This window comes from Erpetoichthys calabaricus, chromosome 2, assembly GCF_900747795.2.
Source record: "Erpetoichthys calabaricus chromosome 2, fErpCal1.3, whole genome shotgun sequence".
NCBI classification, from domain to species: Eukaryota; Metazoa; Chordata; class Cladistia; order Polypteriformes; family Polypteridae; genus Erpetoichthys; species Erpetoichthys calabaricus.
The window spans coordinates 87,458,958-87,483,172 of NC_041395.2; the positions used below are offsets into that span (position 1 = coordinate 87,458,958).

Below are 24,215 nucleotides of genomic sequence, written 5' to 3' on the forward strand. Positions count from 1 at the left end.
GTGACTTCAGCCAAAGTATAAAGATTATAAATTCTGAGATAAAAAAAACCTGAACATCATGCACCAAGATGATGTAATTTCCACAGCTGGTAAGTGACCTCATTGGGATCAAGTAAAGCATTTAGGTATTTAATCATTTTCAAAAGGCTGTTTGAGCCAACCTGTTCGATATCTATGTAACATAATAATATGGGTGGACAAAGACACCAATTTCAGGAAATGGAAGCATAGAAGCAGGAGTATGAAGTACATCAGGTAAACTGATTAGTGTTTTTGTATTAAGTTAAAATAAATGTATGTATTCTAATGTATTGTTCTTTATAATGGTGCAAGAAAGTGATTGCATGTTGTATGTTGGTCGAACATGCAAGTAAGAATTTTACTATACTCTATAGTACATGTGACAATACTACTACTACTATGAGTACTACCACTACTGCAGTACAAAGCTGTCAGAGTTAGGCTGTGGCGTCCAAGCCATCCAAACTAAAATGATAAAACTTAACCTAATCACTCAACAGAGGTAATTTCTACAAAAAAGAACAATTTAATTAATTGATGAAAAGAAAATAAATAAACACTGCGGTGGGTTGGCACCCTGCCCTGGATTGGTTCCTGCCTTGTGCCCTGTGTTGGCTGGGATTGGCTGCAGCAGACCCCTGTGACCCTGTGTTCGGATTCAGCGGGTTGGAAAATGGATGGATGGAAATAAATAAACACTTTATGAGAAGGATCCACATCCCAAAAATGTACTGCAGTGATTAGGAAGGCTATTAGGATATTTGGTTACATAGCACAGTGTCGACTGCAAATCAAGGGAGATAATTCTTAGGCGATACAACACTCTTGTGAAAGCTCATCTAATATATTGTGTGCATTATTTCTTATTAAGAAAACAGTTACCATGTATGGCTGTTTATTTAAGAGATACACAGGAAAACCATAATAGCCACATAATAACACCTCAGATAGTTTAATCTGAAATACTGTCTCCTATAGAATGTGCAAAGAACAGAATCTAGGGTGATTAAAATGTGGAGTATACACTACTAGGAAGTATTGAAGGAGCTGAAACTTTTCAGCTTAAGCAAATGGAGATTAAGAGGTGACATTGATTGAAGTGTTTTGTATTATGAAGCAAATTAGATGGGTAAATCATAACTATTACTTTAAAATACATTTTTATTCAGTACACAGAAGTTGAAGGAGCTGATTAAAGTAAAATTTTTTACGAATGTTAGAAAATAATTCTTCACCCTCAGAGAATAGAGTACTCAACTATATAGATATAGTTAGTGAGATAGTATTACTCGACTTGATGATATCTTTCAGAGCTAGGTGAATAAGGATTGATCAGTTACACTGAGATGGATGGCCTGTTCTGACCTGTGTTGTTACCTCCCTGATGCAGCCTTTAGCCTTTCCAAGTCATCTGGTATATTTACAAGGGTCAATGCTCACTGGCACCGCACCAAACGTCCTCCTGCACTGTCCCAACAATGTGTGTCACCAATGACAATGCCCCTCACTACTGTCACTCTCAAAGGGCTTAGAAAGACCCAACTGCTTGTTGTTGGCGCCTTAACTGCCCATCACACAACGCATACATTTTAAGCAAAGATGTTCAGCTTATTTTTTCTGTCAGAGTAAATTCGTATCCTACATTTTATTTGCAAAGGCAAATTTTACAGTTTTAGATAATTTTGTCTTAATATATCCTTGCTATTTTATTATTATCATAAAACTAACAGTCGTCACCTACCAGGACTTTGAATAACCTGTAAACACACCATAAATAAGTGTTTTATTTTGTAACAATAGTGAATCTACAAAGAATAATTAATTCATAATAATAATTATGTGACTCCCAAACTTGGCCTTTACTATTACAGTCTACCCCAACTACAAAGTGTATGCCATCATTTTGCCCTACAAATGCCTTTTCTTCTCTCATCTCACATCAATGTTTGTTCCTCACTCCTTCTCCAAGTTTGTGTTTCTCTAGCAGGACACAGCCATTTACTTATAACATATGGAAGAGTAAGCATCAGTTTGTCCTATTTATTTTGTGAATTTATGCACCCCCCATGCGACACTCCATTATGTTACCACAGCAGAATGCAGACCAAGGGTCAAATGCATCGTTCCCCTAGCCTGAAAACCTCAGTGGCGCTATGCAGACTCTATTTTATGGAGTTTCCTCCACCTTGAAAATATATACTGTGATGTCTAGCCCAGAAGGCAAGAAAAAAATGTGTTGCTCTGGTTGTATCCATCCATCGATCCATCCATCTGTTTTTAAACCAGCCTAATCCAGTTAAGCCATGGTCTTATTGTATCTTGTACAAAAGATGGGCAGGGTGCCATTGCAAGTACAACTTAAACAAAAAACACTACTCACTAATTTTAGGTCAATTTAGGGTAACTTATTAACCTAACACAAACATTTTGGGGACATGCCCAAATTACACCTCTTATTGGCTAACTAAAAAGATTATAATATGCAAGCTTTTGAGGCAATTCAGATGTAATTGATAACATCTTGCCTGAAGAAGGGGCCTGAGTTGCCTCGAAAGCTTGCATATAGTAATCTTTTTAGTTAGCCAATAAAAGATGTCATTTTGCTTGACTCCTCATTACATCCATAATGACTAACATGGTACAACACTCTAGTACTACTGGGGTTATTCAAGGGAGCAGAAAAACCCAAAGACCCACGATATGGAAAGAACATGCATCAACAAAGGTAGCAAGATGGCCAGGATCTGAACCTAGGACTCTGAATATATAGACAACAGTGCCAACAGTACCTCCAGTAATTTACTCCTTCTAGTCTATCTGGACATTTTTGATTCCTTTGAAAGGCAAAATTGCTTACTTTGTAAAAAGACCAAGTGATTATGTTGACTATGAAAGGCATTACCTTAGATATGATTTAAATGATTGGTGATGCAAAGATACTTGATGTAAAAACAGCAAGCAACCAAATAGGTCTACAGCTTCCCAAAAAGATTTTAAGTTAGCACCATTTTAAAAACCACTGCCTTAAAAAGGTACGACACCAGCTACTGCTTGTTACTCACATGGTCATCACTGCATAACAATGTTCTGTCATCCTTTTTCTTCCAAGGGTCTATGTACTGTATTTTTATAAGTTGCCCTCTGCCCTAGGCTGCATGATTATATTTTAACCTGTCTGCTGATAACTGCAATGCAGTGGTTCTCAACCTTTTTTACTGAGGGCTGCAGCTCTAGTCATCAACAAGCTAAGAAATCAACATATTTTCTTGAAAAGGACATTATGTTAGACTTTCTTATATATCTTTACCTGGTAATGACAGCAATATTTGTTTAAGTTTCTTGAGATCAAATCATTATGAAAAACAAATGCAATGGAGAAGAGCACTGAACAAAGAGAAGCTAGAACACTGTTTTATAATTAGTAAAAAGAAATCCAACCACAGCCCTGCTTAGTTAATTAATGATTAAAAATAACTTCTACAATTTACTTCAAAAGCTTTCTAAATAAAATTGTTAATTTCTTATAAATAACAAATGCAGGGTGGCACGGTGGCGCAGTGGGTATTGCTGCTGCCTCGCAGTTAGGAGACCCGGGTTCGCTTCCCAGGTCCTCCCTGCGTGGAGTTTGCATGTTCTCCCCGTGTCTGCGTGGGTTTCCTCTGGGTGCTCTGGTTTCCTCCCACAGTCCAAAGACATGCAGGTTAGGTGCATTGGCGATTCTAAATTGTCCCTAGTGTGTTTGTGTGTGTGTGTGCCCTGCGGTGGGCTGGGATTGGCTCCAGCAGACCCCCGTGACCCTATAGTTAGGATATAGCGGGTTGGATAATGGATGGATAGATGGATAACAAATGCATATATTAGTGAGCTTTCTGATGCTGATTAGATGAGAGTAGAATGCACCAACTCTTGACTGCCATCACCTCATTGCCTCCTCATTGTCTGCCATTTGCATTTTATGGTACAGTATGTAAGGGAAGCATACCCTTTTAGAAGCACTCTTGAAGTGTAAAATTCTCAAAAAATAATCTGACAGACACACTGCTTACTAGACGATTACAAGCCTTTTCATATAATGTGGTGTTAAGTTTGCAATAAACATAAACATGCTGAGGAATGACCAATGCAAATGATTTGGGATTGCATGCCAGTAACATCCAGGAACTTGTTCAAGTAAGGCAGGACCCATGCTAAGAACCTCTGCTGTAATGTATTGTAATTTTGCTGTAAGGACAGGAAACGTGATAGTAAATATATCAGGTGAAATAATAAAATAATTAATGAAATGAATGATGTAAGTATGAGACTGCCACCTGCTTTTGAGAGAAGCACAGATGTAAAGTGGTTAATGAAGCTGCCTCATAGGTTCATCTTCCTGGACTAAAAGCGCACTCACTCACTGCTTGTGTGGAGTCTGCACATTTTTCTTGTTTCTGCAGAGGTTTCTGTTCTGGTCATCTGGTTTTCCTCCCACATTCCCTACAGGGAAGGTTAACTGGTGAGTAAATTGGGCCCGTATGGGCCAGTGCATTTATGAGCCCTATAAAACCTTGATACAGAGTAACTTAATGCTTTGTGTCCAGTGCTGGCACGATTGGTCTCAGTCCCCCATGACCCTGAAGTGGATGAAGCAGATTTGAGAGTGTAATGTTAACTGATTTATATCATTAGTATTATGCGCAGGAGCTGTAGGCTGAAAATCACATTAGGTACTGTATATGGGTTTTTCCAATTTAAATCACAGTGAGTGTCTGTTTTATATACTGTATCATGAAAGATTAATGCAAAAAATAAAACCCCTCTTTTTAATTAAATTGTTGTAGGGAATCATAACAAATAAGGCAGAACCCAGCCTGAAATTGAAATCTTGTAAATATACCCTTTTTAAACACAAATTTGTGCATTTTCCTATTGTTTGTGTGCATTTTTCTTGGTGTTACCTGCCATTCCTTCCACATTCCCAAAGCTGTGCATTTTAGGATAATTGCTCATTTTTAAGTGACTGTGTGTTAGCATAAGAGTATCCAAGAGTGGTCCCTGCAATGGACTGGTGCCCTGTCCAGGTCTGGTTCATGTTTTGCATCTGGTACTGTTAGGATGGTCTCTAGCCCTCCCTGACCATAAAGTGGACTAAATTGGTGTGAGAATGTTATGTATACATACACTCATTCATTCGTCATTAGACAAGCTCTGGATAGGGTGTCAACCAACCACAGGGCAACACCCACACTTGAGTCTTACAAGGCCAGTTTTAATCCAACAATTAACCTAAGACATAGGTCAATCTATAATACAGGAGGATACTGGAATACCTGGGGAAAACTCCACTTAGACATGGAAGAACCTGAAAATGTATAGAAACTAAATAGTTTAGGCATGTTCTGTGCAGTTCTGAAGACACACCAAAACATCATGCTGTCCAAGGAAGAAAATACAGTGCCACCTACAAAATGAAAATGTGAAGGACAGGACAAAGGTTGCGCCATGGCAGTGCATACTTTTAAAGAATGCCTTAGTTGTGCTAAGAAGAATGGACTGTTTAATTTACACAGACATCTCTCTCTTTTGGTTATACTATGCTGAAGCTTTCTTCATGGACATTGATTTGAATTATTCAGGTTGAAAGTTTTCTCTGCAAATAAACATAAGTAATGTCTCTCTATTATAAAAAAAAATCTCGGAAGGAGACGAGACGTGATTGTCTCAGAGACACTTTCATGTCCCGCGAGATGAATCTTCATACTAAGCAATGTAACCACGCCCAAGGCTGGAAGCCCTGTGAGACAAGAGCTTATGCAAAGAGATTTGGAAAAGTCCTGCGTGGTTATGCCAGACACATTTCTTGCAGAGAGAAAGAAACGATATTCACTTACGGGCAGTTATACGTTGCGTTGTCACGATGTAATTCCAAGCACGGAATCAAAATTCAGTGTGATATTGATGAAAAGGTAAAAGCGAAAAGAGATTGAATATATGGACATAGGTAATATGACAGAAGTGCGTCACGTGAAATGCAGATCACACGGCGCGGCAGCAGCAGCAAGCCAGCAGCTGATCGAGCAAAGAGGAGGTAAAAAAAAACTGTATGTGTTTTCAATTGTATCACCGTTTAAGAGGTTGTGTCAGAGAAGCAATCGCATCTCCTTGGAATGCGTTCAGCCAACCTCTTCACAATACGAGCAGCCAGCAGAGACACGAAGTGGTTGGCATGTAGCGTGGGATGGGTGGACGAGTGAAGCGAGCAGCAAAGCCCCCTAGTTTAAATTAAAGTTTGAATATTATCTTAATGAAGTTTCCTTGTTTATTGAATTTGATTCATCATTTGTTTAGTTCTTTCAAAGATGGCAATCAGAGTACCAAAAGATAAAGGTAACCAGAACCTCCTGGCTTCTGTTAGAATATACAATATGTCTTGCATGTTTGTTTAGGTGTGAGCTGGGCTCTTTCTATTAGAACTGTGCAGCCCTTTCAGGGTTAACAATGACTGAGCTGAAGGATATAGACATCTCTCTGGTCTCTGCTAAGGTATTGTAGCTCTTGGTTTGTGAGGCCTTTTAAAGGTAATAATTCTGAAAATGGAACACTACAATTGTTCATCTCGGCAGTAATGCAGCTCTTGAAGTGGCTCTTGGCCATTGCTGAAGTAGTTTGAAAATGTAGCCTTTTTAGGGCTAGCAATTTAGGAGTCCCCAACAGATGTGTGGCTTGTGAGTGGAGTTATTTCTGCCACTTCCTAAGTTATTGAAGGTGAGGTAGCCATCCTCAGCCACTGTTTTCTATGATGAGAATGAGTGATGAGTGAATATCAATTAGAAAGTGTAAGTATTGAAGAGTGTCCACGTAAATGAAGGTTAATAATTTAGGCCTTTCCATCATTAAATTGTCCATCAATGTAAAAAAAAAGAAACTTTAGAAGTTAAAGTACCTTTTATGAACACTTTTACACGATAAAACAACTCTACATGCTAAACTTTGGAAAATTAAACTTATAGGCTTCAATAATTTAACCAGAAACCAAAAATCAAACTCTAATAGGAACCATTAGGACAAATGGATTTCAAATGTAAATCTTATGTAATGATTTACTGTTAGTTACAAAGACTTAAAAATAAATAAAGATCACAACTGTATCTATCTTTTTCTAAAAAAAAGTTCTTTCCATAGATGAATGCATTACTTTTGCATGCATATGAATCATGGGAAATTTTTCTAGTTTTCATAAATCTGTGTCTAATGAGCATGATCCATGAAATTTAACAATTGGGTTATTGTTGTTGAATAAAAATATGCAAAGCCTCATAATGACCGCTCCTCTGGACTGCACTACTGCCCAAATTGTTCTTTGTTTTAGAATGTAAATCAAAGGAAAGAAAAATAAAAGTGAAAAGCATGTGTCAAAGAACATTTGATTAAAATTAAAATGATAATATGTGTGAGCACTTCTTTGTTTTCTGTTAACTGCTCTTAAGGCTTCTTTAAAACATAAACCACATTCAGACTAACTTTAATTTTTTTCTGGCTGACGTGGGTGGCCACTATTAAGTGAAAGTACTTAATGTGCATGTTGTGCTCTTCAGCTCTGTTTGATCATACAGACATTCTCAAATCCATTTAATCAAATTCAGGGTCAGTGGGGGACAAAACCAGTAGAACTGAACACAAGGTGAGAAACAGCCTTGAACATGACACTAGTTCATCACAGTAGATGTGTAATCATGTTAAAGCCTATATAGTGCTCAGTCTACCTGCACACTATAGAAACTCAATCAAGCAAACACCATTTCATGCTACACTTTCCCAGAGATGAACATCACAAGACCCTTTATAAAACTGACAAGATCAGTCATGCAGATCTATCCACTTCCAGAGAAATCAGAAGACAGCTAACCTAACTTGAGCCAGCACAACATGACATGGTAAAGCACTTTCTTATTTCTATTAAGCATTCCCTGCTTCTATGATGTATGTGAATTAGAAGCAACAGTGTTATGGTGGAATTATGATATCGTTGGAGTTACACAATCACAGCTAAATAAAAGTGGTTGAGAAGAATGTCATATTAGTGGCTCTATCTACTTCAGAAAAACAAGGTGCAAGAGGAAGAGATGTGGCAGTATATGTCACGATCAATTGATTAATACAAAGAAAAGAAATATCTGAATAAATGCTTGTTAAGTCAATAAAATGAAAGTCAAATGGACTTGACTTGGACTTGACAATATATTTAGTGATTTCAGTTTGGTACAGCCTACAAAATTTTAATACTTAGACAATAGCATATTTATTAATTTTAATTTTATGCCACAAAGAACATATGCTCATACGTACATTCAGCCTTCCAATTACTAAGTAGGTGACCTTACTTGGAAATATTGAAAAGGAAACTGAAATTATGCTGAAATGACAAATGATTTCTTCCTCACCCAGTTTGTCTCAGGTCCAAAACAATCTTTGAATAAACCTCATCTTCCCTAATTACAAAGCAATAAAAACAGAAACAACAGTATCCACAATGTGCTTAAGTCTAAAATTGTCTTTGAAAACACACAGATGCATACCAACACACCAACATAATGTCCACAAAGGGGAACTGGAAAATCAAAACATCATGAACAATACGTTATGTTACTTATGCTGCAATTCATGATTAAAGTAATTAAATAGATAGATAGATAGATAGATAATTATAATTATATATAATTATAATTGTATTCCAAAAACAATTCCAATTAAAAACAGAATGCAAATGGAGGAAAGTAGACATTATTAAAAAGCCAAGACTGAAAAGATGACTCAATATAAATATCAGGAAAGTGCAAAAATATATAAACCTTGAGAAATACCAGAATTTGCAACCAGAGATCAAAAAAGACCGTGTACGCTAAAGAGAACACACGCAAAGCAAACTGTAATGTAAGCCAAGAGAAGTAGAAAAACATATTTCCTGTACCCCTCTAATAAAAGAAAATATTGAAAAACAATTTAAAAAGCCTTAGAAATGTACTAAGAAAATCATCATAAAATAAAAAGAGAACTGAGAAAGTTCATGATGAATACAATGGTACAAATGTGGATCACATGAAATTATACACCAATCAGATGTACATTGTTCCCATATAAAATGAACAAAAGTAAAATCAGAAATGAATTAAAAGGCAAAAAGCCCTTTATACAGTTTTACATCAAAGATTAATTTAGGGCATATACAGTAATCCATAGTTAACTTACAAAATTGCATTTTTAAGCTGGTTAATAGCTTGTGTCAAAGAGTACAAATAAGTTAAACTTCCTTATCAGTGGAGTCTGTCAGGGATCTGTCCTCTAGCCCTCACTCTTTCTAATTTATATTAATAATGTTAATTATAATACAGCTAGTAAACATGTGATAGTTTCAGATGAAGCCAAATTTATAGGAATTCTAAATAATGAGGAGCAAGCAAAAGCAATTTTAAAAGTCTTGAAGAATTTACATACATTTTTAAACACATTGAAAATGAAGTTTAATATAGACAAGTGCAAAGTGTTATATGCAGGCAAAAGCACATTGATTATATATACAAGCAACACCTGAAAAAAGATTTAAGAGGTTTATGTTGACACAACAATGCTAGGAGTACTGTAATTAAAAATATAAATAAAATACTAAGTTCCACGTTAAAAGCTATTGAAAGTAATTAATGGTCCATTAGAGACTCTATAATGCATGGGACTGTATGTGGAGTATCAGTAGTTCTGGGACCTCATGTACAACAAGAGGCTTGAAATGTGTGTATGCAGCTTTCCAGAGAAACATCAAAATTTATGTAAAAAAAAGTTGATGGGTGAATATGCAGTTTTTGTACAACTATGACCCTAGTGTACAGAACATTTCAGAAAAACTGGGAAATGACAACACCCTTGACTCAAGTAGGGAAATGCAACCAAACTAGGTAAACGAAGTTCGTACATAAAATAATTCACAGCACTGAGCCGTTATTATAATGTGCGTTGACATGACAAACATGTTACACCTCAATAACAATGAATATGATGCACAGACTGTATTTTAGTTTTTTTAAGAGGGCCAATGCTGCATATTTGCGCTAAAGAACATTTCTGGCTTTTTGTCAGTTTATATTGGCTACTTGTTGTCACTAATCAGGAAACTGGCAGACACGTAAAGAATATCTCAGCCAAGCTTCACTCCACCATGCCCGCTATGCTAGAAGCTATTAACTGACCGGCGAGTCACCACATTCAGTTTCCTTATGGCTTGGGTACACATACATAAAACATAAAAAGGCATTTTTGCTGCATGTGCAGCTCACCTAATGTAATCAGGGCAACTGTACTGCACTAATATTGCAACAAAGGCACCTAGAGAGAATGAAGCTGCTTTTGTTAACTGTGAGCAGTTGCATTTCATTAATGCACAAGTCATCTGTGATACCATAATGTGGCTGATAAGCATTGTGTCTCAGTGTCCTGGATCGACCTGTGATTCATTTATTCTGAGGCAAAATAGTTTTGGCAGACATGACAGTACTGCATGTGGTCAATAGCTTGTTGGTAAGGTAACTGGTTGAACCTTCAGTGTTTCATATGGGCTGTACTAATTATTGTATCAGCAATCACGTCACATTACATGTGCAAGGTGATTGTGGCTACTCGCACATTGTGTAGAAATGTGCGTATATCTCAGGTTTTATAAATCTGTTTTTTTTTTGCAGTACGCATTTTCCTGTTTTTTTAATGTGTGTATATTTCTATGCTCAAATCCATACAAAGTTTTATAAATGAGACTCCTGGTCACCACACTACAAAAGACATGGTATCACTCAAAGACATGCAGAGAAGAAAAAACAGGTATATTCTAGAACTAAATGGCCTGTCTGACTCTGAAAAGCTAAGGGAATTTAAAGTCTTCAGTCTTAAACAAAGATGCCTAACTGCATACCTAACGTAGGTCATCATAATTCTCAGAGTGACTGATCAAGCTGATCCAGAAACATTCTTAATTTAAATAGTGAGAACAAAGCCAGAAATTAATGAGAAGTGCATTTAATAAGGGAGACAGGAAGCACAACTTCACACAAATGGAACAAACTACTGTTCTCTAGTTTAAATGGAAGCCTTCACAGGTTTTAAAATAAAAATGAAAATAATTCATTACATTTATATAGGATTTTTTCTCAGTAATAAGACATTGAGGCAATTCAGTTTAGATAATCAAATGAAGTGGATAGACTGGTCTACTGTCCTTTGTAAATTGTGTTATGCTTCTTATGCGTCTTCCTGTGCAGTGCTTTATAAAATAATCTAATTTACATTATTTCCACATTAAAAGGCACACAGTGCAATGGCAACTGCCATGATAATGTTATATTTTTGACTAGTTAAAATTATGACCGTAGTCTTTCTCATCCAATAACAGATATTGCATGTAGACAGCTTGCTGATGATAATCTGCTTTATTTTGATAAGAAAGAGCATTTCAGCCCTGCAGAGGGCACCCTAGTTCATTGAGTTCTATTGACTTGGTGTGTAAGTTTCAGAACTTAAAAGGCACCAAGGAGTTGTTTTTACTTGAGATGCAGAGTAAGGTGCTTCATATAATTGCAATAATATATATGAATAAGGAGGGCTGTAGTGGCTCGCATGACACTGTGTTTAACACTGCTGCCTTAGAGCTGTGGAGTCATTATTACATCATCACCAATTTAACATCCATTTACCAAATTCATTCAGTTTACTACAGTCCTGGGCATTCTTTTCATATTAGCCAATAACACTTCCAACCATGACTTTTTTGACCTCCTTCTTGGCCTCATCTCCTCCACCTCCAATACAGTGTACTGTTCATCTCCTCAGCACAGCTCCTAAAGCTTCCACAGGAAGTCTTTCTCTTAACTCACCATTGATCTTCCTCTCACTAAATGATGCAGTCACATATCCACTTGATCGTTCTCATTTCCATTCTGTCCAGTTTTGCTTCATGTCCCACCTTCACAGTCCAATTCTCAATAACACAGAGGATAGCTTTAATGGGAATGGCTCCTTTAAAACTCAGAGCCCCAGAATCCTCAGCTTGTTCATTGTGTAGCGTTTTCTTCTCATCTTTGTGTCCACAATATATTTATTTTGGTTCTCTGGTTTCCTCCAATATCTCATAATCATTCTGATCAGACTGTCTGTCAACTCTGTGACGGCATGTAGATGAATGTGTTCTGCAAAGGGCAAAAGTCTCATCCATGTCTTATTCTTTCTATGCGTCTGATGAAAACAATATTGGTGTTTGTTGCCATCACCACAAAAACAGAGTAAGCAAATTTAAAAAGTGGATGTATAACTGAGTAAGTTGTTTGCTAATATTTTTTAAGAACATGTACTCAGTGTTTAGTTGTATCCCAATGGACTTAGTGAAAACATATAGATATTCATTGTACAATTTTGAATACTTTCCTTGTGTCTGATTCAACTCCTCCAGATGTACCTCTGCACTTTCTACCTGGCAGAGTCATATCATTCTTGCAATAAACAAACCATAACTACATAAGGTTAATTACAGAACTAAATCCTATTTTCTATTCTAATTACTTCTGATAAGTGTCAGCATGTGGAAAGTTATGAGTCCACACTGAATCAAAGGATGAAGATAACATAACATTCCCAAAATCCTTCAGTTCAGTCCAGAATTACTGGGAGCTAAAGCCTATCTTGAAAGTTTTAGGCACAAAGCAGGAAACAACTGTGGATAGGATACTATTCCATTTCAGGACTCACTGCAACACGCACTCACATTGGACCATTTTAGAGTTTAGGTCAGCTTTATGCTCAAATGTTTGGATATGTGTGAAGACACTCAGACTACATTTAAGAAATGCACTGCTGATATGGGGAGAACATGCAAACTCCATAAGTAATTGGATCCCTGAGACAGCAGCTGAAGCCACTGTGGCACCATGTCACCTAGAATTAGGTATGGCAGACGGCCGTCAGCTCCTCCTGGCCGGGACGCCCCTGTGATGGAAGGATGGTGAAAGGCAGCTTTTCCTGGTCACTGCCTCCTCCAAAACTCTAGATGGCAGCTTCACTCGGATCTGGCGGTGCCCCAGATTCCCACAGGACATTCTGGATCTTGAAGTTCAGTTGCGCAGCCCTGTTGGGTGCCATCGGTGCTGCCAGGGGAAGCTGGAAAAGGACAGAAGGACTCGTACCAGATTTATAGCCCGGAAGTACTCCCAAGTCATGAGGACAGGGATCCTGAAGTACTTCTGGGCTGAAGAAAAATATAATTCTCCATCTGACCCGGAAGTGCCAACAAGTCACGTGGATGGAAGGAAAGAAGCACTTCCGAGTCGAGGACTATATACAGTAAAGGACTGATGGAGACCCAGAAAGGGAACTGGAGTTGGGAGGTGTGTGACGGAGCTTGCTGGGAGATGTAGTGGAGAGAAGAATTGTGTTTTTGTTTTGATTTAATTGTGTTTATTGTGGCTGTGGTGCTTTGAAGGCACAATACAAGAAGGCAAAAGAAATTAAAATACTTCTTGGTGTTTTAAAAACGTGTCGTCAGTGTCTGTGTGCCAGGTTAAGTGCTGGTATAGCGCCATCTAGTGTTACATTGGCGTAGTTGGCAGGATTTCTGGCCGTCCATTTGGCAGAAACCTGATTTATAAATTTGTAACACAACTAGACAAAACAGCACTGAGATACAAAAAAAGCCTTCCCTTTTACATCGAGACGTCATAGTGAAAAAAGAAGACAAGGCAGATTGGCAACGTGGTGGAAAAACAAGTGCTCAAGGATGTTGGCATCTATAAAGAAGAGACACTTGTCTTCAGGGAAAAGATCTTCTGGATATCACCGTCCAGAAGAATGTACGTGCCAGGGAGCAACTTGATAACTTATACGAGTTAATAAATGTTGGCCCATCCGCATACCTCACAGATGAAGATGATCCGGAAGACTGGCACGAAGCCTGGAATAATCCTGAAGACAAGGATGGCCTTTCCGACTGGCGTCTGAGCTATGAGGATGTTTGTCCACAGCTTTCTGAAGTGGGACACGTGACCTGCCCCGAGGAATTGGGGAAAGGAGAAGGTCGGCGTCATCCCGTCAGTGAGGTCATCAGTTCCCAGACGGAGTTGCACTCCCTGAAAGGAAAGGGGGAGGCAAACGAGACACCGCTTGCCACATTACAAGGTAAGGAGTTCCGGGATGTGACTGAACGATCCACTGATAAATTGAAACAAGCGGATCGCAGTCGGCCATTAGCTGAACTCCGGAACTCAAATTCGCAGCTGTCCTTGTGTGACCCGACGACTAATGCGCCTGAGATGGGCATGTTTCCTGGCACACAGCTGGGAGGTGGGGCTGATGATGGCTCGAGCCCACCTCCGGCCAATTCATGTTATAATATTGACACGCGGGAGCTGGAAAAGCTGATCCAGCCCATACAAAGCTTCATACAGGTTATGAACACTATGAAGAAGCTAGTGGAGGAACTGACGACGACAGCTGAGGCACCATTGATAGGAGTAAGGGAATACCTGCAGTGGCTTGGTCGGGAGCTTCTACAGAAAATGAATTCAGCACTACATATGAGTGCAACCGATACCGTACATGAAAAGGGGACGCAGAGTGAAGGGGCAACTCGATCGATTAATATTGGCTGCCAAGTAACCTTCTGTCCTACAAATGATAAAGGGGTGATGACCAAGTGCTTGGTGGAAGGGTTAGATAAGTCGGTGTGTCTGGGTAGTGCTGACTTCCGGTTTATTTCGTCCCTTGAAACATCGGCATTGGTCATCCGTAAATCTAAAGGGGTGCAGACAGTAAAGGGTCTCTCTGTTGCTCATAAAGAGATCCAGACTGACAAGAAGCTCCAGATTAAAAAGGAGATTCCAAAAAGAAAACAGGGGTCTCCTGATACAACAGTGCGTGAAGCGGCATGCTCCCTTACCTCGGATGATCATTCTCCGCAAGCACGGGGAGACAGTCTTCCTTCATCTGTTAGAGGGGTAGAGCAAACTTTCCCTGCTTGCTTTCAGTCTCGCAGGGCACAAATATCAGGAGGGAGGTGGTTATGTTATGAATGCCGCCAGCCAGGTCATTTGTGAAGGAAATGTCCGAGGAGAGCCGACGACTATAATCATAGATTATGGAGTAGTTTCTCACCCTCGTTCTCTTGCTCATGTTTTCCGGGACGAAACCACACTTCAGCCACAGCAGACAGCACCTGCTGGAGAAGGCCAACCCTCACGGGACTGAATGCTTCACCCAACAGTGCTGAACTGAGGAAGGGGCAATGTGGTGAATGGCCAGTAGCTCATACCGGCCAGGACGCCCCTTTGATGGAAAGATGGGGGGAGGCAGCTTTTCCTGGTCACTGCCTCCCCCAAAACGCTAAATGACAGCATCCCTGGGATCTGGAGGTGCCCCAGATTCCCACAGGGCATTCTGGATCTTGGACTTCGGTTGCGCAGCCCTGTTGGGTGCCTTGGGTGCCGCCAGGGGGAGTTGAAAAACGACATAAGGACTCGTACCAGATATATAGCCCGGAAGTACTCCCCAGTCACAAAGATGGGAATCCCAAAGTACTTCTGGGCTGAAGAAAAATTTAATTCTCTATCTGACCTGGAAGTGCCGACGAATAACATGGATGGTAGGAAAGAAGTACTTCCAAGTTGAGGACTATATAAAAGACTTATGGACAACCAGCAATTTAGCCGGAGTAGGGAGGAGTGTGATGGAGCTTGCTGGGAGGTATACTGAAGAGAAGAATTGTGTTTTTGTTTTGATTTATTTCTGTTTATTGTGGCTGTGGTGCTTTGAAGGCACAATACAAGAAGGCAAAAGAAATTAAAATACTTCTTGGTGTTTTAAAAACATGTCGTCAGTGTCTGTGTGCCGGGTTAAGTGCTGGTATAGCTCCATCTAGTGTTACATAGGTTATTAATTGCACACTTATGAAAACATCCTTTAGAAAAGTAGAACCTTCATAAGCAACCAAGATAGTCATGTAATAATTGTGTCTGTAATAGGGTGGTTCTCAGTATTTATTTGTAGGTCACTAAAGCAAACAAACACACACCACACATTAAATCTGCTCTGTATCAAAATTCAGAGAAAGAGCCTTTTGGAAAATAACCACTGAAACATGTACCAATTCTGGATGGACAAATCGCTCATAAAAGCAAATCAAGAAAGGGTCTTGTCAGATTCAATTCAATTCAATGTTTTTTTGTATAGTGCTCTTCAATGAGCACAGCTGAAAGTACAAGTAAGTGCCAGTTATTGAATGTGGAGCAGGTAAAAAAATAACACACAAAATGTCTACTAGACATATGGAGCTTCTCAGATGATCAAAGTGTACAAACAATTCTTGTTAACACTAATTGTTCCTCCTAATTATTTCATTTTGATGCTTATATTATGAATAATACTGAATAAAGATGGCTTGTAAATCCACCCATCCATTTAATGTACCTGCATAATTCAATTTTGAATCACGAATGTAACATGTGTAATGCCTAATACTTTATAGTAGCAGTCACAGAGCCAGTTGACACCAATACTTCACCTGCTCAATGCTTGCTTAACTCAAACATCTGTTACGCCAAGATATTTTCTACTAACAATGTGGGACCAGATTTCTACTCTCAGATATGGCATAAAGGTATATAAGACTGCCAACCTAAATGAAGAAAAGATGACAGACTGAGACATTGATCAAGAGTGAGAGCCACCATTCCAGGACCCTTGCTGTTTTGGGCCAATCACTGCACTGGATGACACTTGACATCTGTATTAAGAGTCTTTTACAAAATATTACTTTACAAATATTAAGTGTTACATTAATTATTTGTGATAAGTTATATGTTTATAAATTTCTTGGTAACTTTAGAAAAATTTGTGTGCCAAGAATTCATGTTGATACAACATGTATTTATCATGGTGCTAGAGAGAGGTGATATATTGCAACTTGATTAGACATACAACTGAAAACTTATCTGTATTATGTGACAATACTACTACTACAATGACTACCGCTATTTCTGTTTTATCCAAATCAAATTTAAATTCTTTATGCTGAACATAATATTTATTGACACTGTTGGCTAATATTATCAGACAAAATGTAATTTCCAATATAAAAAAATGTGATGGAAAGTCAGAATCTGAAAACAATGAGGACAAAGCTGATGCAGTGTTTAGTAGGTAAGATACAAATGTAAAACTCATATCCTCTCTGCTATACCCAAAAACTATCTCTCTCACTAAGAGAAACCATATTTGAAACTGTGCTCAACTGTTTTGATTTAGTACTCTGTAATGTTTTGCTCTGCAACCTCTTCATTTTACATACTGCTTATGTTGGCAAGGGTGATAGTGGTAATATGCTGGGTATTACAAATGTTTCATATATTAGCAACAAATACCAGGTCCTCCCCAGGGACTGATGAAAGTGGCCATTCTAAAAATGCAAACCCATGTTAGAAATCAATCATTATAGTAAAATAATAAACACAGAAATACTCACACAAGAAAAATATTTTGACCATCTATTAAAACCAAAAAGAAAACATAATATCCTCAAATCCATTTAATCTAAATCAGGGTTGAGGGGGATCAGAGCCTATCCCGGAAACACTGGCAACATTGGGCGCAAGGTAAGAGCCAACACTGGACAAGATGCTGGTCATAAAATAATCACACTACTAAATAAAATAATTACATAACAAGAAAGAGACATTCCAAACACTAATTTAGAATGTATCTCCTAGGGAATGTCTGGGCCATCTTTCCCATGGCCATTCCTGGGTGAATTCCTAGAAGACAGTGGCAATGGGCACCCTATCTAGATGCCCCTCAAAAAGAGCAGTATGTCTGTTTCAAGGTCCTCCCCTGAGTGTCAAGTCCCCTTGTACGTCCAGCAGCACTGCAGGGTTACCAGAATTCTGATGTTTGGTCCTACAGTCTTATGCTTAGGCTCACAACTCCTCTGTTTGCATATCTCATGGCTTCACTCTTCGTGTTTTTCCAGTATTCTTCTTATTTGGATTGTAAAGTATTTTTGATAACTCTGACTCTAAAAGGTGTGATGTATGAAAAGATGTATTTATTAATAACAGTCTCAAAATGATGTGATAACCAGCTGTGGTGACTTCTGTGCTTAGTTTCCATATTCTCCTTGTGTATTTGTTGGTTTCCTCTCACAATCTGCAGACCTGCCATCAGAGTGATTGGCAACTCTATTTTTGTAGAAAGGTATTGTGTACAAGAATGTGGTTCCTGCTTTGTTCCCATTCCTCTTAGAATAATCTGTGACTGTCACCTTGTATTGGTATACTAGGTTTACCAAAAAGGATAGATAATTGATATCAATTATGAAATCATATCTAAACAATGCCTTCTGCTTCTCTGGGTGCAAATGAAAAAGACACTTATGAAACAGAAACATTAACCACAGATACTTTCAAAAAGAATAAATCTAACTGTGTTGATGTATGCCACTTATTACTGTTAGACACCCATGACTGAAACAGCTTAGCTATTATAGCTAAAGAAATGTGCCCAATGAATTGAATGGTTTCATCTTGATTGTCAAATTTCTTGTCTTCTTATGTTCTACCTTGATCCAAATATTTTACCCTCAAATACACAATGTGCTCCACTCAGGCAAATGTGATGAAAAGATCGAGCAGTCTAACACACAGCCACATTGCAAACACAGTGAAGAGTTGAGATTTTAACCATGAGCAACTTAGCATTCTGTTTTAAAAATAATGCATCAAAATCTTTATGAATTCAATGCAATACTATTATTTTGTAGTAGAGGTCCACAGTTATTAGTTGGTATTAAGGTGCAGCAGTGTTTTGCCTTGCAGTGCGAGAATCTGTTTTCACTTACTTACTGTCTGGATGGAGAGTTTACATTATTATCTGGTGGATTTCCCTCCACAGTTCAAATATTTGTTGTCAATTTGATTGGAAATGTTAAATTGGAGTGAAACACTATAGTTTACCACGGACATCATCCCATTCAGGGTTGGCTCTTACTTGCACCCTTGTGCTGCCAGCATAGAAATCAGATTGAGATGAGTTTGGGTTCCTTGATTTCATCACTTATTATTTATTTAGCTCTAATTTGCCAACAATAATTATTGTCTCAGAGAATCAACATTTAACTGAACCTGCCAGCCACAAACTGGTCGAGTTGAGTAGATGTATGGGAGGTAGTGTGAGTAAGAGTGCGGTTGACGTCCTGGATGTGTTCCTTCTTTATACCCTATAATGGGCACTGAACTGGATTAAAGGGGTTAGAAATGACTGGCTGGGAGGTAGATTGGGATTGCTGGTAAATTAGCACCCTTTAATTAATCAGTACAGGTCGCAGGAATCTCGCAATGACGGTCATTAATTAAAAATAACGAGTCCCTTACACCGCATTCTCTGGCTCGTGAGTGCTGAAATAAACAGACACCGCGCTCGCACCTGAGAAAAACCTGCACAGTGAAAGGCACACGTCCGGAAGCACGGCGCGGGCGCGGGCTCGGGCGTAGCGCGGCGTTTCTAAGCAACTCGTGGGAGGCCCCGCGCAAGAACGAGACAGCGAGCCACGCAGGCCGAACGTGGCCCCTGACTGGCAAAGGAAGACGGATAGGCACTCGGTGCTGACAGGTCTGGGCCACATACTGTCCTTTAATTAAACGCCCCAGATTTTAGGAATACACTTCAAATTAGCATTGTTGTAATTGTGAAATGCGATTATTGCAATAATATATGTTGTTAACCCATAAAGCAATTAAAAAGAAAAGTGCCCCTTCTGTTATATATACCATTCTACTGTATGGAAACACGGCCTTTTTGTTTTTACCGTTATACGTGCTTTTTTTATAGCGTGTAATTTTTCACCGAGCATTATGCATTATGTAAACCTGAATTAGCTTTATTTTCTATTAATAGTAACTCCATTATTTTATTATGAAATAAAACATTAGCATTCTTCCGTGCATCTTTAATTTATTGGACTAGGCACCTATATGAAAACAACCCTCAAACCCAACCCCCCCGTACTAAATCCCCCGTCACCTATACACGCCACCCAACGGAGAATGATTATAACCAAGGTGTTGATAAAATACTGAATTCTTACACTTATTCTGACGAGGGCATCCATTATTGAGGTGAATGTCTGGAAATCCTCTGCTTCTGCCATTCCTCATTCAACACGCCGGCAAAAGCAATGTTTCTGCTCGGCTTTTTTTTTTTTTTTTCTTCTATTTCCCCCAGTCTGTCGCCGAGCTGGTTAAAGATGCTCGTATGCTAGTTCCATGCAAGACGGAAAGCTGGAGTCTGCGCTGACGTTCCTGCGGTGGCGCATCTGGAGCGGCGCGCACGTCGTCTGGAAGCGCGCTCACAAGAGAAGGAGGTGTGGACCGCGCACTCACCATCTCTCTCTCTCTCTCTTTCTCTTTCTCTCCCCCCCCACCCACACCCCCTCCCAGCAAAGCGACTCCGGCTCAGCTTCCCTCGTCCCCAGTGCAATGTCTGTCACAAGCCCGCTTGCGATGACTACTCTTGTGCTCCCAGATGCAAACATCGCTGCGTACAGTCTTTAGGGATTTTGCAAAATGATCACACCTGCAGGAATAAACAACGAACAAGGAAAATCCCGGGTATTAAAAAAAGAAATCTGTAACACGATATTGTGTTTGCACCATGCAAGTTAACGTTTAGATTTATTGTCATGTTTGTTATTCTTAACGTCAACAGAAAATCAAAATGGAATGGGCTTCAAGTTTATTGTTCATAAAGTTCACTAGCTTGAATGACTAATTAATGCATGATCATCAGCGCTGATTTGTCATGTTAGGGTGGTGCTGTTTTACAGCTCTTCAAGCGCGGGTTCTTTGGTGTCTGTCTGGAGACTGGCCCTTTCAGAGTGAGTATGTTACCTGTAAGTGTGTCAGATAATGGCCTGATTCTCCAAATGCTTTCTGCTACCCTCAACTGAGTAAGTGGATTTGAAGACGAATGGCTGAATAGGTTATTACTTTAGATTTTTATCGTGACACATCAACCCCTAAAGGCCAGGACCCCCAAATCCCCTGTCCTCCCACAAAGCAGAAAATATTGAAGTGAATTCATCAGGGAGCAAGAACATTCTCTTTGTTTGAAAGGCTTCTGTTCTTTTTTTTTTTGGTTGTGTGCAGATTTTGACATCATTGATTGCTTCATTACTTTTGTAACTGATTTTCTTCTTAACATCACCATTGCACATAAAGTATTTCATTGTTTTCTCATGATAAAATGCACAGTAGCTTGGTTTCGTTGCACAGTCCAAAAACATGTAATCAAGTTGATTGGTTACACTGTATTGGCAACATTATTGCTTTCCAGCTCTTAACTTCCCAGGTTCAAATAAGACCAGGGCTGACTCTGATATTTAGAGAAACTTGGCTGTCACTTTAAGTGAAAAAATTAGGCATTTTTTAAACAGTAAAGATCCAGACTCACAAACACTTAGATTTTTAATCTAACAATCTTACTTTTGCTTTATCACTTTTTTCTTTCAGCAACTTTGTTCTTTATCTTATTTTCAATCCTTATTTCAACATTGGGTTGATGTGGATTTTGGAATCATGCATATATTTTTCTTTCTGTTTCTTTTCGTATATTTTGAGCACAATGCATTGTCATTACCAGCAGTTTTAGAAAGATCATTTATATGCTGTTTATTAAATCTGGTAATATTTAAGGAATACTCCAAGGCTGTATTTCTGCCTAATGGTTGAACTGGTTAGAATACACTATCTTGACATTTTTTAAAATTGCATATTTAATAGCATATTTATATGCACCGTAGAGTCCCAAACCAGAGACACAGCCTACCACAAAATACCTTCACATGATTATAAATGTATTCCATGCAAAAAGGAAGCTGTATATTAATAGTATCTATAAGTGCTGTCCTGCGGTGGGTTGGCACCCTGCCCGGGATTGGTTCCTGCCTTGTGCCCTGTGTTGGCTGGGATTGGCTCCAGCAGACCCCCGTGACCCTGTGTTTGGATTCAGCGGGTTGGAAAATGGATGGATGGATAAGTGCTGTCAACTTCTCTGGGCTCGGAGGTATCTTGGATGGATCATCACACAGTGGAAACATGTATTGATGTTGGATGAATCAATATTTCAGGTCTTTTTTGGAAGAAATGCATGTTGTGTCCTATGGACCAAAGAAAAAAATGTCCATGAAGATTGTTACCATCTGAATGTCCAGTAGACAGCATCTGTCATGGTATTGGATTGTGTCAGTGTCCTGGGCAAGGGTTACTTGCACTTCTGTGAAGGCACCATTAATGCCAAAAAGTACATACAGATTTTGGAGCAATATATGCTGCTTTGAAGACAACATCATGTCCATGGACGGCCATGTATATTTAAACAAAACAATGCAAAACCACGTTCAGCATGCATTATAATGGTATGGCTGTATAGAAAGAGGATGTGCTCGACTGGCCTGCCTACATTCCTGACCGGTACCCAGTTGTGGATGTGGGGAGCATTTTGAAATGCAAAATTCAACAAGGAAGATCCCATTCTGTTGCACACCTCAAGACTTGCTTGCAAGAAGAAATGCTCAATAAATTGGTGTCTTCAGCAGCTAAACATTTATTAAGTGAGAAGGAAAGGGAACTTTACATAGTGGTAAAAATTCTTTACTATGCTAACTTTTTTGGAATATTTCACAAGTATCAAAATCAAAATAAGTATTTGCTTTTTAAAAAAAGCAATTGGATTTATAAGTTGTAACATCAAATAATGGGCTTGTTATATTGTTTTCAGTTTAAAGATCATTTACTATCATTTACTAGTCACTGCTTTCTGTAATATTTGCATTTTCCATACTGTACAAACTTCTTCTGAGTTGGGGTTGTGAATTTGCTGAAATGATATTCTCATACATTTTGTGATATTGCATTACAGTAAGACATCAGATCCTCTTCTGATATTAGACTTGGGGATCTTTGATACATTATACAGCCATGTATGGGCACATACAGTAGATGGCCTACTAGCTAAAGCCTTGGACAATAAGCAATTCAATACCCACCACTGACTTGCACAGTCTTCCAATAGTAACTTAGGTACTAGTGTCCACATTATATGTATTTGTTAGCAAACAGTTTGAGTAAAATAATCATGCTAAATGTATCTGGTTTGGTTACTTAGTAAATAATACACTGATTAACTAGTACAATGATTCTGATCTTGGCAATATAGAAAAATGCATGGGTGATGTCACAGTCATCAAAACCTTCACAACTTGGGTGAATCAGAAACTGTGGATAACATCAGAGGTCCGGAGAAGGATAGAAAATCAGGGACGCTGCCTTCAGAATGGGGAACAAAGTAACCCTCAGACTGGCAAGAACCAACCTCTCCTTTGCCATCAAGTAGGCTAAGCTGGAGTGCACAGCCAAAATTTACAAAACGTTTGTGACTCCAGAGACACAAGATGCATGTGGCAGGGGATTTAGGCCACAGCACACTATAAAATAACACCACAGGTTGAGGTCATCGATGTTTCTCTTTCTGACAGGCTGAATGAGTTCTATGGTAGGTTTGAGACACTGAATTATATGCCAGAGAAGAAAAACACCCTCCTTGATGGGGATGCAGGTGCTTAGACGGTGTATAGATGATGTGAGGAGGACACTGAGCAGCATCAATCCACACAATACTGCGGGACCTGACAACATACCAGGTCAGGTGTTAAGAGACTGTGCTGCTGACTTAGCAGGTGTTTATACAGACATCTTTAACATCTCCCACCATCAGTCTGTCAAGCCTAAACAGTTTAAGACTGCCACCATCATCTCTATGCCCAAGAAAACAACTGCAACCTGCCTCAATGACTACCAGCCTGTGGTACTAACCTCTTTCTTAATGAAATGCTTCAAATGACTAGTCATGGGTCACATTAAAGCTAGCCTCCCACCTTCACTGGACTCCTTACAGTTTACATATTGTGCCAATCGGTCCACAGATGACAGCATCCCACTTGTCCTACACACCGTACTATTCCATCTGGAGAAAAAGAACAGCTATGCCAGGATTTTGTTTTCTGACTTCAGCTCAGCCTTTAATACAATCGTCCGACAGCAGTTAATAGTGAAACTTTCTATGTTTGGATTGAACACCTCACTTTG

At 39.0% G+C, this 24,215-nt stretch overlaps 1 protein-coding gene across 2 annotated transcripts in view; it reads right to left on the reverse strand.

The window, feature by feature from the left end:
- The window catches only part of trim46a (tripartite motif containing 46a), a 63,244-nt gene extending 42,822 nt beyond the window's left edge, over nucleotides 1–20,422 (reverse strand). The window contains exon 1 of one of the 2 annotated variants that reach the window (XM_028794045.2): nucleotides 20,159–20,418. In XM_028794045.2, the coding sequence (XP_028649878.2) occupies nucleotides 20,159–20,221 (63 nt within the window). In that variant the 5' untranslated portion in view covers nucleotides 20,222–20,418. Of the gene's footprint in view, nucleotides 1–20,158 lie in introns of both variants that reach the window. The other variant, XM_028794047.2, reaches the window with a different exon arrangement.
- Nucleotides 20,423–24,215: the final 3,793 nt, after the last annotated feature.